Source organism: Trichoplax adhaerens, genomic scaffold (genome assembly GCF_000150275.1).
Source record: "Trichoplax adhaerens TRIADscaffold_12 genomic scaffold, whole genome shotgun sequence".
NCBI classification, from domain to species: Eukaryota; Metazoa; Placozoa; class Uniplacotomia; order Trichoplacea; family Trichoplacidae; genus Trichoplax; species Trichoplax adhaerens.
The window spans coordinates 1,904,750-1,923,190 of NW_002060954.1; the positions used below are offsets into that span (position 1 = coordinate 1,904,750).

The 18,441-nt window shown below is 35.0% G+C and overlaps 3 protein-coding genes across 3 annotated transcripts in view; 2 read left to right on the plus strand and 1 right to left on the minus strand.

Annotated features, from left to right (window-relative positions):
• Nucleotides 1-2,833: 2,833 nt before the first annotated feature.
• TRIADDRAFT_59935 (uncharacterized protein) lies at nt 2,834-6,201 on the minus strand (the record flags this gene model as incomplete). Its single annotated transcript, XM_002115933.1, has 3 exons — nt 2,834-3,921; nt 5,075-5,281; nt 6,045-6,201. 3 exons carry the CDS (start codon nt 6,199-6,201, stop codon nt 2,834-2,836), a joined length of 1,452 nt encoding a protein of 483 aa, XP_002115969.1.
• A 1,122-nt stretch (nt 6,202-7,323) lies between these two features.
• TRIADDRAFT_64231 (expressed hypothetical protein) lies at nt 7,324-11,201 on the plus strand (the record flags this gene model as incomplete). The annotated part of the gene is made up of 8 exons (XM_002115796.1): nt 7,324-7,539; nt 8,939-9,072; nt 9,574-9,597; nt 9,711-9,762; nt 9,915-9,996; nt 10,097-10,227; nt 10,320-10,369; nt 10,499-11,201. 8 exons carry the CDS (start codon nt 7,324-7,326, stop codon nt 10,608-10,610), a joined length of 801 nt encoding a protein of 266 aa, XP_002115832.1. The 3' UTR covers nt 10,611-11,201.
• A 3,953-nt stretch (nt 11,202-15,154) lies between these two features.
• Nucleotides 15,155-18,441, plus strand: part of TRIADDRAFT_30079 (uncharacterized protein) — a gene marked incomplete at both ends in the record, with an annotated part of 5,192 nt that continues 1,905 nt past the window's right edge. The window contains 3 exons of the mRNA XM_002115797.1: nt 15,155-15,200; nt 15,586-15,657; nt 16,001-16,068. Of these exons, the coding sequence (XP_002115833.1) occupies nt 15,155-15,200; nt 15,586-15,657; nt 16,001-16,068 (186 nt within the window). The remainder of the gene's footprint in view (nt 15,201-15,585; nt 15,658-16,000; nt 16,069-18,441) is intronic.

An 18,441-nucleotide genomic window follows, 5' to 3' on the forward strand; every position in this document is an offset into this window, starting at 1 on the left:
CAAGAGCCAATTACTCAAGGCTTTACTGATCTGTCTGCGTAGAATTTGAGCCAGAATTTAAAGACATAATTGAAGGCAACATAGCTGAACATCGTTCAACCAGTTCACAGGGCGTGGCGTGCCCCTGGAATAAAAATGAAATAAAATAATAGTGGTCCAATTACAGTACAGTACATACTGTACAGTACTGTACGCTTGCATCATCATTAAACTACAGTACTGTACTGTAGTAATGACGGTTACTACAGTACTGTACTGTACACTGTACACAGTACAGTACCGTAAATGGAGATGAGGAAAAATTCGAAAACCGGTTCGAACGTACTGGAGTGTAACCAGTACTAAGTATCAGTGTCAGTGTCACGTGTAATACAGCACAACGTGTGCTTATAACTGACTATAACTGAGTACTTTACCGAAATGGCACTACAGATAGAGTACGGCATTTGGACGGACAGACGCTTGACCTCATTTCGTCATCAAATTGTGTCCAACACCTCGTTAAAAATTAGGAGTCAACTTATGACTATAGAAAAATAAAAAACTAGAAGTTTTAAAAGCTTGGCCGACACGATTACTGTACTGTACAGCACTTGTACTTTACAGTAGTATGCAGACAGCCGATTCTGAATTGACTGATTTTTTCTAAATTAAGTAATTGATTGCATCCCATTACCTACTGCTAAACCGCTGCATGGAAGATAGACGGACTTTTCTTACCAAATATAATGAGGTCATCAATATCGAAAAATGATTACTTACTTAGAATGGGTCTTCCATATCTGTTTTCTAAATCACTGGTTCTAATTTAAATAGCGTCTATGATCTTATAGAACTGCTTTTAAGTAGAATTTTGTAACAGATAATAAGATTTAATGAAATATTTCTTAATGAAGAAAACATCAGTCAATTCAAAATCGACCTTTTGCATATTAAACTACTACCAAAACGAGGTATTTGGCAGATACGCGTATTTTGACGCAATGAAGTCGAAAATATCCGTCCGTCTGAAGAGCGATACAAATACTGTAATGAAGAAATGATGATCATGCAATACACTACAGTACAGTGCAATACTGTACAGTACAGTACATTGTACCGCATACAGTACTGTACACTGTACTGTACAGTACACTGTGTACAGTACAGTATACTGTACGTACAGTGTGCTGTAGTACTGTACAGTACAGTATGATATGATGACAGTCATAGGATCAATCTTTGAATAACAGTTTCGGCGGTTTCGTTATACTGTATGACACATTTTTACTGAAAATACATTTTGCAAAACTACAGTTAGTTTTCAGCTCCCGTAATTACACGATTTTCAAGTACGATTTGTACAATGAAAACTGACAATCTGATTTGGGAAGATTCAAATACAGTACTGTACAGTACAGTACTGTAATCTTCCTACAGGCGTTACAGATGTACTGTAACTACTGTACTGACCGCAGTGTGCGTAATGTCCGTACTGTAAGTAGTAAAGAAGAAGGAAGTTCCAAACACTGCTCACTAAATTGTAATGTACAGTACAGTAAATAAAAGATTTCCTTTTCGTTGCTGAATCTTCATTGTATCATTAAATAATGAGAGTATCAATGCCCATTTCCTACCTACTCACTTGCGTAATATTATACTTTAGTATAACTTCACATTTCCTTTGCATGCAACGTATTCCTTCTACATTGATTAATCATTTATTGTTTTCACATGACGGAATTTAAATTAAACTAGCTTGGTAAAGCTGATATAGTTAAAGGTTACAGTCTCTGAATCATTCAGATCTAATTTGACGAATCTAATGCATATTACCCTAAAACTAATTCTGCACCAGAGAAGTAAATTGTTAATCTTAGTAGAGCAACAGCAATGCAACTACTTTTGGAAGGTAGTATATTATGAATATTAGACCTATTTCAAATCATTCCACGCCATGTACAGATTAAACATACTGTACAATAATGTAATACCGACAGCTACCGTAGTCCGTTTTGTCTCTATCATGCACAATCAATAAGATTACACAGAGTACGCATAGTACTGTATAGCTTGCATTAAATTATTGAGGATGTGCGTACTTATTTTAATTTAGGAAATATACAGTATGATATATTTAGTTTAATTTAAAGCCTGCATCATTTAGATGTTGTACAAGGCACCATAAAAATTAGCGATTGCTTCATGGTTATATCACGCCGCCGCATGAATGATGATCGAGATAGTAAATAGCTGAAAAATTAAATTTATTTATTTACTATAAAATTAATTCATCTTACTGTTAGTTATAAAAATAATAATCTTAAAAATTTCAATTATTAAAAAAAAATAAAGGTCATCTTAGGTCGCTGCCACTCGTATACAATGTAACATTTACAACATTGTACTGTAGTCGGTTCTAGATTTAAAGTAATACTTGACATAGTCAAGACTATAAATATATACATTTATATTTCATACCACATCGTGAAGTACTATATTCTCGTCTAAAAAATAATTTTTGCACTAATAAATTCTGGATTCACTGCTATTGTCTTTAATAGATATACAGGCTACAGCATGGTATGAAAATAATCAGTAAAGCGTAAGAAAAACTCTTAGGTATTGTTGATAAAATACGATAATATTATTCATCGAAAGTTGGCTATTCCATAATTGAAAGCGAATTTAATATACAAAACTTTATCGTTTCATAAGATCCTTAATCTTAATAAATTTAGAGGTTATTTTCACATAATCAGAGAATGAAGAAACAGTCAGAAAACGGTAGCCGGGATTAAATCATAAGTCTTTATGTGATATAGGTATGATATGCTCTATGTAGATCGAATATCTAGGCATCAGGTTGATGTTTATTGGAGTCTGTAATATTTCTGCATCCCACACTACCTCTTCGGCTTTTCTTACGTTTTATTGCATCATTAATTCTTTGTATTAGTCTGATCGTTAAAATGATAGAGTAAACGGCAGTAACTGCTGCCATCATAAACGTCCAGCGATAGCATTTTAAGCCGTAACAGGTTAAACCATCACCTGGTCTGATGTAGAACTGGTAAATTGCTGCAAAAACACGTTGATAAACGATTGTACCTGTTGCAGTACTTAGCATCATCCAACCCCAATTCCAACCAAAATTTCTGGTACCAAATAACTCACTTATCATAGTTGGTGTCAAACACCAAATCGATCCGAAGGAAGCTCCAATAACGATTGAATTTAATACTAATACAGCATAACTACCCAGGAAAAACATTGAAATAAATTGCATAACAGCTAATAGTATCAACCAGAAAAGTAAAATAGTAGCTCGAGGGACTCTGTGAATAAGTCGGTCAGAGACGTAACCTGCGATAATACGGGCAACACAACTTGCCACAGGCGTTAAAGTCGATAGGAATCCATTATCTTTACCTAAATGAAAAGACTCTAAAATAGATGAGACGTTATTCATATAAGTCAAACCAACACCACCACCAATATTAGCAATCCAAAATATATATTGGAAATCAAGATTGATTAGAATGGAAAAGCCACCCATATCACCAAGGATAGCGTCATCAGTATCTTTATCAGGTTCAAAGCATGAGTCATTCGATTTAGTTGATACACTATCTTGTGTACATACATTCACTGATAAAATTTCTTCATCAGGAGGTAATAATTTTAAGAAGATTATTGCTAAAATATTAACAATGACGATTACAATTGCACACATTAAGAAGAATCCCTTGAGATTCTGTTTTTCTTCGTCGCCATTATCATGTCCGTTAACAAATGAACCTGCGTAGATAGCAGCAAATATTGCCGCACTACCACCATACATTGCATCTACGCAACCAACCACGGTTCCTCGTAGCCGAAGAGGATAATTATTGATTGTCGTCATTAAGCACGCCATGTATGTTATGGTGCTTCCTTGGCCTAAACAGTTGATAGTTACAATTTGTTGGTATATTAATAAAAAAGAAAGAATTAAATCTTCACATTAAGTAGTCATACTCTTCTAGACTCCACAAGTAACGCCTGTTGTGATGATAGCATGTAAAATTGTAAATCACTTGTATATGTTACGTGTTTTTAATGTCAGTTTGGTGCAATAGTTGTCATGGTAAAGTAATAATGATATTTGTATAAAAGATAGCGATAGTCTCCTAATAACTCGTATTTATAATATATCTTTCACGTTTCACCTCGAAATGAAGTCAGACAGACTTGCCTTCAATTATAATTATTGGACAAACTTACATCGACTATATGCTACGTTACAGCATACTCGTACATGCAAGTAATATATTGTCCGTTCACTCCCACTTTTAATTTTAACCTATTGTAGTATTAGTAAGCCTTGCATACAATAGCAGCGAATGATATATTCACGTTTATAGATACTTGTTTGGCACTACGTTGCCTAAATTATAGGGTTTAAGAAAGTATTGTTGCTCACAGTGTTTCAGTGTCATAGTATAGATTATGGTACAGCGCCTCTACTGATTGTGAGTCTTTTAGAAGGGTAGTTATTATGCGTTATAGTAGCAGTACTATTCTTACTAGATCTTTCGACAGATAAGGGTGGAAACTGTAGAAGTAACTCAAAGTAAGTGCTTTACGTTAGACTAGTAAATTTGTCAGTAAGTAGTCCATGACAATACTGTAGACCAGTGTCCTTAAAAGGCAACCCGAAACCCGACTCGAGGCGGGATTCGGGTGAAGAATTTCTGTAGCGATACAGCGTTTGTCTAGTGATTGCACTTATTTCGGGTTAGAAAATCAACAATTTGATCGGGTTCGGGTTACGTTTTCACTCCATTGGAGGACTCTGCTGTAGACTGTTAGAGGGTAAGACTTGGTATCTCCACGGCCGATTCTAAGTCGAACTGCAATTTTCTCGTGCTCAACTGAATGGGACTGAGTCGTGAAGATAGCTAGCTAGTTAAGACTCAAGAGTACATTTTTATAACCGTAATTCAAGTACTTTAAATGTAGATAATGCCCAAAGGGCTTGGTTGTTGTTGAAAAATTACTGTAAGCGCAAAATCTTATTAAATGTCATTATTCAATCATAAGCAATACGTACCGACAATAAAGTAGAAGAGACATTGCCAACCGTACGCTGTAGAGAAGTAATCTTTGAGTAAAACACTCATCCACATTAGCATGTATCCTGAGCTGTAAACAATCAGACCCAGGAAGGCAGTCCACTTCGGACCGTATCGATTGAAGAATATTCCTACCGGAAATCCTATGCAGGTGCCGACATTTCCCATTGCCGAAATTGTTTCAACTGTGGTGTCCATTAGAAAGTAACATAATAAGATAAAATAGCATACGTATACATTAATTAAGTTAAACCAACAGTTATATATACAGCACTAGATTGCAATTTATTAACATTCTTATAACTACATCGAATCATTTTGTACGCCTGAATATTTATTTCTTTCACATGAAACATACGAACTCTTTTAACTATGACATAATAATAATAATAATAATAATAATAATAAATACATTATTATGCATAATTAAATAGCGAAACTTCAATCGTTCAAATAGCTACCTAAGCACTACTGTATATCTGATGATATACAACATTTTAAAAGTTTCAATTTGCACGATTGTTATGAAATTACCCATTTACTAACTATTCCACTGCATTAGCTACAGCTCAAGCTCCAGACTGCACAGTGCACAGCCCTAGCCTTTCTGCAACCTTAGAAGGTCAATGAGGATTCTAGACTTAGGAGTGGTGCAATTAATAATATTTTTTTAAATATAAGAACTTACGCGTATGATTAATTAATTAATTTTTACTACTAATATGATTAGGTCTATTCTAAACATTACTGCTACTATATTGATATTCAATCTATAACTATAGATTGAATACAATATATTACCGTGATCGCATCGTATACTGTAATAATTGGCCGTTAAGCAAAACATTGCAGAAAAGACTAGACTTTAACATAAATACAGCAAAGTAAAGTACGCTACATGTACATTTGATACAATATGGATTATATTATTCCTTTGCAAGTACTGACCTTCCGATTGATCGTAACCGAAAGTCTTCTTGAAGGCTGGCTCAAAGGCACTAAAAGCATACAATGTACCACTTATCGCCATACCCATCAAAGCGACTATAAACGCTGTCGTTCGCCGAATCATCACTCGATCATATCGGATCCTTGATAAATCCATAATTACTTGTATTTATCAAGCTTAAAGCAAGCGTAATTATAAGATTAGGAAAAAGATAAGTGCTTGTAAATCTACTCTATCTATCTACAGGAATGAATGATACACCTACTGTAGGTTTAAGGTTATAACAAGGACTGTAAGACCTGCGAAGGCGCCTTGTATGTACTGTACACAGTGTACAGTAGAATGAAAAGCTTAATTAAATTAAAGTACTGTACAGATACAGTACAATACACGTACAGTACACTACAGTACAGTACTGTACAGTACACTACTTGACCAGACTCACTTTCAACTACAGTATAGTACAGTGTAGTTGTTTACCTTTACCTCTATGGTTTATTTGCCTACTAAACTCATGATAATCACGCTTCAAATCCCAAAGCCTGCAATGCTGGAAGTTTTATTTGCCGTTTGAACTTGACAGGACTTTACTGTACACTGTACAGTATGTAGATTCAATTACTGTAATGCACATGTCTGAGGGGTCTGCTATACAGTACTGTACAGTACAAAGTTTTTATACGCGATTGTAAAGTATACAGTATACTGTACACTGTACTGTATTGTACTGTATGCTGGTTAACTTTAACCTTTTCTGCTTTGACCTTATTATTATACAGTACAGTATATTTTACGTAAGGTATAAAATGTTTGTGTACCGTGATATAGTACTGTACACTGTTATACTGTAATAGTAGGTTGCGTATATGAAACAGAGGATTTGCTTTTCATCAGTCAGTGCTAGTCACCACTCACTCAGAGATAATCAGTCGTCAATACCATCGTTACAGTCAGATGGCATGAAAGTTACTCCAGTCTCCAACAGTGATTGACCTAGAAATTCTCTAAGACAGCAGTCTATTAATTGGCTTTGGTTGCTTTTCAACATCATTTACGGTTGTTACTAAATTATAAAAATTGAAAAATTATTTATTGTACCGGCATATACGTACAGTGCAATAGTGTATAACATACTGCGGTATTATACTGTACAGGACAGTTTATTCCTACTGGTGTTGCCGTATTTCTTCGCTTTAATCATCACTTTTTTGGAATGGTAACATTGATTTGAACATTAGCACACCAGTTGGTCTTGTTAAGCATATTGTGGATACCAATATGAGAACTAAAAGCAAACGCTGGTTTATCAATGATTCATGTGGAATTTGTTGTGTAGTATTTACGTATCTTCTGATCTTCTTTGCCGAATGCGTAGTCCTCTTTGTGACTCTGCTTCCAGAATCCTCAACTTCTTCTACAGTGCATGCAATCATATATAATGTTCTAATCATCTTAGCTGTAGCGGCTCATTATAAGACCATGGTAACTGACCCAGTAAGTTTTAAAATTACCTTTACAAAACGGTGTAAAATACTGTAGACATACAGTACTGTATATTCAAACGGTTCTGATTATCATAATGACAATATTTTTATAGCTTCATTGTATCAAATTTGACACCATTTATACCGCGTCGTAAGTGATATATTATAGACGTAGAATTCTTGCTATATAAACGTAATTAGTAATCACCATGATGATGTTCATCCAAGACCGACGATGAATTACTAATATGCTATCGTGCGAGTAGTTGCCCTAATCACTATCGTTCCTGGTGCAGTGTTTAAATGCCCGGGTCCTTACATGGACCGTGACATTTATAGTTATACTGTACGCATATGCAGTGGTAGTTCACACAGATTTACAGTATAGTACGACAAAGTAACATATTAATGTAGAATTACTTTTACTTTTAAGTGTACGCAACATACATTTTAATGCTGCATAAAATGTTATATACTGTAGATCGTTGTTATAGTACTGTAAATTTTAAACCTTAATTCTTCTACCAAGATATCAAAAATCAGAAAATTTATTCCCCTTAATGTTACTGTATCCGTGTACACTGTATAGTGTATATGTTTCTGTTACACTGCACACATCTGTATACAAACTATTATAGTGATACTGTCAGTATTGCCAGTACCCGGTGTACTGAACACTTTTACAGTACTGTACAACGTAAGGTTTGCTGCAGTGGTTTCACTTACTCGCTGTACACCTGTAAGCGGTGAATTTGATAATTAGCAAAATTTAGGGTAAAACCACGGACCACTAAAAAGAAATTAGTCCGTGGTAAAACGGACAGTCGTGTACTACTAAATACATCGATGCAATTTAGTAGTCCATGATACAGTACAGTAATTTTAAGAACAAATTAACATGTGGCAAACTCTGATTTCTTGGAGATATGTCTATATACTGTAATTATGAAAAGGGATGGCCTTCACGGGCCTCTATAATCATGATATTTTGGTATTCAACAGATGGCCTGGATAGCATTATGTTCAGCTCAGTATAATTTAAGAATAATTATTATAATAATTTGTTTAATTTCATTCACAGGCCTTTGTTTATATTATATAAATTGTAGAGTACTGCCAGCACACTACGCTCTACTACTTTAGTGTACGAGCAATACCATAGTTATGGATCCATGGATATCATGGCATTTTAATCTTTAACTGATAGGCGGCATTACAGATGGCAGGAGTGCTAATTAGTAGCCTAGTTTTGTTACTGAATTTACTTCACTAAGAGGTGTTATGAGTGTCGTAAAAGCTGGCATTTCTTGATTAATGTAAAAGATAGAAATGAATGATGTTGAGTACTGTACCTGTAAAAAGGAATGATGTTTGCTCACTTGATATGCTCGTAAATTTATCCTGAATAGGGTGCAGTACCAATCGGAAATGCAACGCCAGAAGCATTAAGAAATCTGAGAGATAATGGCAGTTTTCGTGATATGGTAGTCGTGAAATGTGTAAAGTGTGAATGTATAAAACCTGAGAGGGCGCATCATTGTAGGTAGGAATGAGATTTGTGGATCTGTTCATCAAGATATAGCGTTGTACAGTATTACAAATCGCTGTTATGTTAGATTACGCTGCCGCTCAGGTACTAATAACTGTATTATCTGTCTTCACATTTCAGAGTTTGCAACCGTTGCATCCGGTAAGACTTTAATATTGTTGGGCTCTTGTATTCATATTTATGTTTACGTAGCATAACACTCTTTTACGTGACAAAAAGCAGCATTTGCAATACAAAATGTAAATCAACACTGATGTATCGCAATATTCGCATCTCGAATCATAGAGCTATCAGAAATGTCTTAGTTCTATTTTGAATTTATTGCAACTTTTTTTTATTTAGTCATTGGTTATTCTTTAACGTGTTTCTAATTAAGTTTGATTGTTATACGAGTATATCTGAATACTATATTACATTAAAATGTACCGAAAAACTTATTCTTCTCCATATCATTATCTAACGATTCTTGAATGTATCATTATAATGCTAATGTAGAAAAATGGATCATCATTGTCCTTGGTAAGTGTTTTAGTTTCAGCATGAATTTAACTCTTTACCGGCTATCTGAAGACAAGTGCCTTAACATAACTTAATCTTAATTTTTCGCTATGTCAATGTAACTCTGCATCTAGGGTTAATAACTGTGTTGGAGAGTACAACCAAAAATATTTCGTTTTGTTTACGGTAAGTTTCACTGTAATAGATCAATACGTGAAATTCATTATAGATTAAAGAATATATTCATACAGTTTTGACCAAATATATGATCATCAGGTGATTGAATGTCAATTTTTAGAAAGATCTACAGTTTACGATTTGTTTTGCTTTACTTGCAGATGTATATATGCTTATCCTCAATTTATTCGATATTCCTGGGTATTCGGCATTTTATTATTTGCCATAGTATCGAGGCTAGAAGTAAGTTAGGTTTAATAGCTTTTAGTATTATTGCAAGTCGATTCTAAAACTGTAGGGATAGTGCTTCCTGGATTTAAAAGCTGTCTTCCAATTTACACAGACTGTAAGCCATTTTCGCTGCCCGCAACCATCGTCTTTGTTGTTGCATTATTATTCGAAGGCCTACTTTTCGGACTTTTTACACTGATAATGTGGTCTTCTCAGATGTATGCAATAGCTAATGATGAAACGGTCGGTCTCTTTGCTTAATACGTATGTTATTAAGTTCCTTATGAGCTTGCTATGGCATATTTATTCATTTTGTAAATATGATACACATTTAGGGCATTGAAGCTCTAAAAAGTAATAAGGATGGAGTTCAAAAGAAGGCTTGGTACGATTGCTATTACTATAAATTCACTACAGCGGCAATGTTAATCTCTATAAATATTTTGATCAGAAGGACTTTTTATCAAAGATCAATATATGATGAAGCTTTGCAATTTTTTAAAAATTAATTTAGGCTTATGAACTTTAAAGAAGTCTTTGGTGGGTCATTTTCACTTCTATGGTTTTCTCCTTTTAATTCAGTTCATTACAGGGGGAAAGAAGATGCAATGCATTACATAGTGTAGTTGACGCTACAGTTTTGTATTTGGCAACTCTTCGTCATAAACGGTTACTAGAGGGCGTATGGTAGCCTGCTACAGACGTCTATTTCCTCTAAATAGGAGTAAATTTCGCTGAATTATAGATATATATTGTTACCGAGGGTACAATTCTTTTATGATTAATAATTTCAAAAACATACTATTTTTAAGACTCAGTAATTGGTACAGTACGGTACTAGTTTTATCGCGACATTGATAGATTTTTAGATTTTTTACAGTATCATTCTGTATTTCGCCGGGGACTCGCATGTTTGGCAATGAAAAGCCGAAAGAACGTATCATATATTGTTGGAAATATCGTTAATATGATGTAACGATTTATTTAACAATAACACGTTATGCTAACCTTATGTAATCCGTACCAGATACGTATTTATTACTATTGTAGTGATTAAAAGTTCGTAGAAGAGACCTATAGCATACGATGCGGATAAGTTCCAGTACTATCTTGTTACGATATTTGAGGTATCATTGAAAACACTTGCGAACATTGCAAATTTGAGTTGTAGTATATGCACCGTAGTTTCGCTATTTCATTTCACGGATTTGTTGTGGTGTAAAGAGCTGTTTCGATATTGTAGCCCTAAAATTAATTATTTTAAATTAATTATTATGTATAGACGCTTATTGCTGCACATTCCGTTCAATGTAACTCGGCTATGAAAGATGTACAGTAGATGATACTAGAGGTAGACTGTAGAGCTTACAGAATCTCTTTTATTTGTACTACTAGTATCTGTGCATTTTGTATCCAAATCAAATCAATAAAATGTTAGGAACTCATAAAGGAAATGCGAACATTACATCAAGAAATTACAACGTGACAGTGAATAAACAATTGAAGTGGTAGTACTACAGCTGGTGCGTGATAGTAGATATCTTCAATATGTAATAGTTGTATGCATTTGCAGTATATGCCTAAATCCATATCACCCTAATTAAGCAGAGTGGGGATTGAGTTTGAGTTAGCTAGACAACGGGAGTATAGTATACTGTACGCTTACAATACAGATCGTAAGATACGGCCAACTGTGATAAGGCGTCTAGTAACTGTTGTCACATGCATATAAAGGCATACGTATAATGCAATCAGGATCGGATTTCAGTAATTTCGTCGTCATGCGGCATAGACGATACCCGTACAGCAAACCATCGTTTGTGCAATACGATTAGAAACGAATCCTGGGTACTAATCTCTGGAAGTAGTCACAACTATTCGAGAACGTGATTGTTTTTATTGCGAATCACCAATTCTGGGTTTGAAGATTTATTTGGATGAGAAATAGCGCTACAATAAAATATATATACATTATTTTCCATTTATAAATCAAGCTGTACAGTATAACCTCCTCTTACAAAGTTATGGTAATGACTAATTTAATGTGAATGGGAAATCTTTGTTGCTAGTCAATATGAACGCGTGTTTCCTTAGTCTCAACATGACAACGGTCGCTATGAATGATACCTAATCCTACAATCATTAAAAATGCTCCTAAGCACCACATCTTCGATAGGTATTCCTTGAATATGACATAGCCTAAAAGAGCCTAAATATAAAGAAGCAATTAATGTGCAGTAGCTCGTGATTTAGAGGATTTTGATGCAAAAGATCTTATAACAGTTTTAATTACTACAAAAATAATGTTAATAGACCAAAAATAGTAATTAACAACAGGCAGTGCTAAAAACAGGCAAATTAATTTGTAATAAGACGTGAAGAACATAAATGCTAGTATTAATGCTTAACTATAAATAGTCAACACAACGCACATTATACTTTTCGGAACCATAATAAAATGGATTGACGATATATGCATATCGAAACGGATCAACATGACACCTGAATATCAGTGATTTGTAACTGTTCGATTTAAAATTGTACTCTACGTTGAATACCCAGGGTATAGTCAATTAGTCATACAAAAATTCTAAACGTTATGAAACTTCACAGTTATTATTCGTACTTACACTCGCTATGAAATTGATGGCACTGCTTATGACTGTAGCTTGTAAAGAAGTGCGGAATTGATTTAAAGCTTTGACGAAAAAGGTCCACATAATTGCATTCGATAGAAAAAATCCTCCTATACAGATTGCCCTCAGACACCACCAAATCTAACGCACAATACCATGTGTAAATAACAGATTACCCTTAATGAATACGTATATTGACACGCATTTCATTTACTATACTGTAGATTGCAACAATTTCGGACTTGATCACATTATGTACAATGTGGGATAGAATTATCATTTTGGTAAGTTAAATTCACATTCATAGCAAGCCTGATTCTAGCTTCAATTTCCAACAGCTGTACAATAGTAACTTAAATTCTACAAATCTATCAACAAAACAATACAGTAGGAATTATGTTCATGTTGGTGACGGCGTGAAAGCTGTAAAGAAGTTAATGGTACACAAGACTTATCAGCTGTTGCGTCTTCTCAGAAATTACTGTGGCCATGGTACTTGGCATATTCTTAAACTGTACCCTACCGTTTTGCACTACATATCGTATTCTGTAAAATACTTAAGCTAATCAGGGAAAGATAGGCACCAGCATAGTGCATCAAAAGCTATACCTTAGTACAGTTTTTCGATGAAATTTCTATCCAAGCAGTACAAAGATAATCCTTCATGATATGATCGTCATAGAAGGCTAATTTCATAAACATTGATGCAAAGGCAGCACTTAGGCCAGCCAATGAGGCCAATAGAAAGCCTAACATCGTACTGTCCAATATTGCTAACGGAAAAGTACTTCTTACTGTATGATACAAGTGGGTGTAGGGTATTTCCGGCAGTGTACTAATTTTGTTCCAATAGATCAATAAACGGCTGACTTTAATGTTAGCGATGGAACGAGCACAGAGTTTCCTGTTTCCTTTTTACCTCTATGCATGTGAGCGCAAGCGTAGTACCAAAAGAGCATGCAAAAGTTTCCTATTTGATTATGTCATGAGTGAACGGTGGTGAACAGGCGTAATTGCAACCCGTGGGATTTTTGTTACCCGGGTACCTCGTTTCCTACCATCAATATAAAAATTGCCCGGGTACATATTGTACCCGGGTATTTTAACCAAGTATGGAAACCCGGGTGCAATCCCTATAAGTAGCTTCAGGCATGCAATAGTGTACTGTACGGTATGACACCCGTGATGACTGTAGCAAGTAGCAACTACGTATTCACTGTTCATTCATGACATAATCAAATAGGGAACTTTGAGAAGCAGGAGCTTGTTTGTACGAGAATTTTCCTGTTCGAAGTCGTTGATAAATGAAGTGAAATCTTTTTCTGTACAGTACTTAACAATAACAGCAGATTTACTGGTACAGGAGGATGCAGGAAATCCGAAATTTATGTCAAAGGGAACAATACTCATACAGTACCTATTCGGTGTAGAGTACTGTATACTATATCGTCATCTAAAGCCAGATCTACCAACTACTGTACTGTACATTAACGAGGAGATTCCATCACCATTGAATGAATGTACAGTACTGTATACTGTACTGTAGAGTATTACAGTACATAGTACTGTAGTGTGTACATATGCTAGAGGTGCGTATTGGTGGCACCGTTAATAGTACGTACTGTTGTTTACGGTGTGACCATGTGACAGACGTATCGCACGGTACTATACAGTACATGTACTGTAGTCTACAGAACTACAGTACTGTACTGTACAGTAACTGATCGCTTATACTGTACTGTACACCTACAGTACAGTACGTATTACGTAGACTACCATTACCATGCCTCAGGTACGGGTGCAGCTACCAGTCGGGTAGGCGGAAGAGACAAGAGAAGTTACGGTTGAAAAGAGAGTGTGGCTCTTTGCGTTACATACAGTACTTTATAGTACAGTACTGTGGCCAGATTGCCCGCATCCCTCAGTGTACAGTATAGTACTTTCACTTGTGCACTAGTGGTACAGTATACTGTAAAAACAGGATAGAATGTGAAAAGAAAGGGTTTCTTGTTCAAAATGCCAAAAGCATAGAAAACTTGACTTGACACTTGATTTTATTGTGCCACGAGACGGAGTCATTCAGGGTGCAGTACTTTGTACTGTTGATCTTGTTCTCAGGATACTGTACACTGTAAGTGATTCATCGCTGCAGTACTGGATGTACTGTTGATGGTTGATGCTCTAGGGAATAGTCCGCTGTCCAGTAAAGTACTGCACTGTCTTGACTGATTCTTCTTACAAAAGCGTCATCATCCAAGTACTGTACAGTGTACTGTATTTGCTGTACTGTGCTGTACTTCTGTCAAGAACAGACTGTACAGTACTGCACAAGTACAGTACCAAGAGTACCGTGGTGACGTAGTAAGTACGGTCAGTTACTCAGGCTGCGACGTCGTACTGACTCTCTTTTACAGCGCTGTGGACGTATTTCAACCAACCTTATTGATCATCGGTTTAATCTGGATCGTTTTACTCGCCGTTACAAAGCGAAAAATTTCTCGACATTTAGATTTTGTTTTATCGAATTATAGACTATGAGTTACGCATACTTATTTAAGTATATCATCATAGGTGATACTGGTAAGTAACATCAACTTAAGGTATCCTTTTATTGAAATTTAGTTGTTAAATTGGAATCTTTTTAATTCATAAGACCGTTGAAAGTACGACACTGTAGTGTAACGTCGTAGCGATCGATTTTGTACCATTTTCTTTTTCTGCTGTATGGGAAAAAGGGAGACTATGTGTCAAAGTTAATTCATCGGTTATGGCTATGCAGTAGATTATCATCCACTGATGCAGTATAGAGTAGATAAATGTCTAGTTTACATGAATAGTTTCGTCCTTGTTGCAATCAAGTTGATCTATTGAATACAGCCATTCCCGTTATTGCTATGACACTTTCTTCTGATGATTGAATTTGGAAAACCTTTTCACTAATACGCTAAAATCTTACTTGTCGTAGGTGTTGGCAAATCATGTCTATTATTGCAATTTACCGACAAACGATTCCAACCTGTCCATGACTTAACAATCGGTAAGACCTATTTTTTGATTCTATTTGATACAGAATAGGTTATCTCAGTCGGTATCATTTCACTCTTCACCAATAAGCTAATCGAAATTGACGTCAGTCTATACTGCAGTGCTCTTCTTTGTATAAGACTATGTTGGACAATTCTCGGTACATGATAGTAGTTGAGAATTTCAACCAATAATCAATCGGGAATGGAGAGCAACTCGCGATTTTTTATCCTAGATACTTTTCTTAATACACCTATCATTTATCAGTTGGTATCATACTATGCAGTTGTTTGACTTCGCTAAGTTAACTTAATTTCTCAAATCATATCATCGAATCGATAATTGTAATTTACTAGGTGTTGAATTCGGCGCTCGGATGATTACCATCGATGGAAAACAAATCAAATTACAGATATGGGATACGGTAAGAACTGTTTTACTCTTTCATACACCTAGAGAAGTTGTATAGAGGTTGTAAAACGACTTATATTAGCACAATTTGCCCAAATAGCATAACTACTATCTTCGTTAGAATGATCCACTATCATTTTATGGACGTTTGTATGAAATATACGGTAAACCTTCTTGATATTGTACTACCGATACTATGCGATACGTATGGAGGCGAAAAAAGTCAAACAATGCCTTCCTCGTTAACAATATGGCCACCCTTTTGTCATGCTTTGGTATCCAACTTCCATATACAGTACTACATTTCATTGCTAAAACCAAATACAATATGCTTATACCACGTATTTTTGCCCTCATGTCTGCAATATTTTAATCACAACTCATTTTGGGGGGGGGGAACATAATCTTCGAATTGATCGAAATTTAAATGGAAAATAGGTAATCATTCAGTTATACGTATTCGCTGATTATTATAATTGTTATCACAGATGTTGCTAATAGTTTTTTATCCTTATTACAACTTTTTGGGGGTGTTCTAAAGTATACATTAGTTCAAATCTGTATTAATTTAAAACAACTTACATAGCAAAAGTTGATTCTTGAAAAAAGTAAAGAGGCAACTTGAAGGTCACGCTGACGTAATAAATAAATAACAACATCTTGTGCTCCACGATAGTAGTCTTAAGTCGTTCTACGCTACTTCGCTATCCAAATGAAAATGATCAACGCGATAGAGGGTATAAATTTTTGAATAAATCAATACAGTATGAACAATTATACGTATAGAAATACATAGCTGCGTGAGCTATTTAGATTGGCCTACAGCATTCCGTTATATTTGAGTAATAACCTTTATACTTTCGACTACATTGGTAGCCGTCAAAAGTCTCGTAAACTTGAATATCCATTTCGATTAAGGCAATATCGCATGCTTCATAGATTATCATGTCTAGCTAATTTTGATACAACGCCAAGTCAATTAATTCAATAATAACACTCCTCTGTCAAACTGACTTATCTCTTACTGCCCGGATTTGATACTATCGATCAAGGCTATCCCAGCGACTTTACTACGTATTCATAGTCTAGAGCTACATGATAGTCTTAAAACGTTATAAAAATTCTTTTACTGGACTGTTATTCGATTTTTTTCTTTTGTCAAGTTCTATCTTACTGTATGTTATTAGGTCATATCTTTTGCTATAAAGTTAAAATAGCCAGTCGAAAAGACTTACCACTCATTTATTAAATACTATACATTTTACTCTGGAAATTATACCAGATACCATAAGATAAATACGAAAGGCACATTGCATTGTTTACCCTTATATCTCATACTGCAAAAGCTACGAATTGACTATAATAGACATCTGCAGTAGATTTCAGTAATAACAACTATCAGATCGTAAAGCTCGAAAAATTAATATGAAGTTCAATAACTTAGTTCACCGCATAAAGGTACATTTAGTGCAGTAGAAGGATCTGTTAGCTATTGCTTCCGTAACGGACGCTCTTTAGACATCGTACGGAATGATTATCCTAGAGTCATTAGTTGAGCGCATACCGATGTGGTAAGCAGTATGTACTCGCGTCTGCCGCAATATGGTACAGTAACCGTTGTCGTACGATTGATTTATATTAAGCCATTTGTCCTCTAAAAATGGAACGGAATCGTCGATAGGAAGAATTAATTAAAAGTTTTTTGTTAATTTTAGCAAACACATTGACCGATTAGCGATTGTTAATTTAACTGATCTTTCCGTTACTACTGCTATCATTTCAAATGTAATACTGATCTGACATAACCGTGTAGAACTGGAGAATATTGAAATCCACCTTCATTTTCAAATGTTGACTGCGGATTAAATACTGTCCACGGTATTGTATTCTCATTGAAAATTGTTAGTATTACCTTCAATAACTCAGCTACAATTATAATATTAAGCCCGTAAAATAGGCTGCGTACAACTTCGCATATAGAAATATACGATAGTATTAATAGTATCAAAATTGTCATCTTTCTAGCTTGCGTAGGAATTGCTGATTTTATATGATGTCAAATAGATTAAATCAACTTGATCGTACGGTGTGTCATAGTGAAAATTCTCCAACACCGAAGAATAATAAAAATTAGCTGCAACAAAGCTATCAATAGTACCTACTCATTAGGTCGATATATTACATTCGTTTAATCCCAACAAGCCTCGTATTACGCTTCTCCTATGATTGTGAAATGACGAAAAAACAATATAGTTGACAAAATTAAAACTAAGTGGTTTGATCATACGCCAAAATAACAAAGTTTCTAAATTCCATTCGACTCATATTTTCTACCGATGTTTGAAAAGTTTTCTAAATTTAACAACGTTGACATTTAATAAAATAC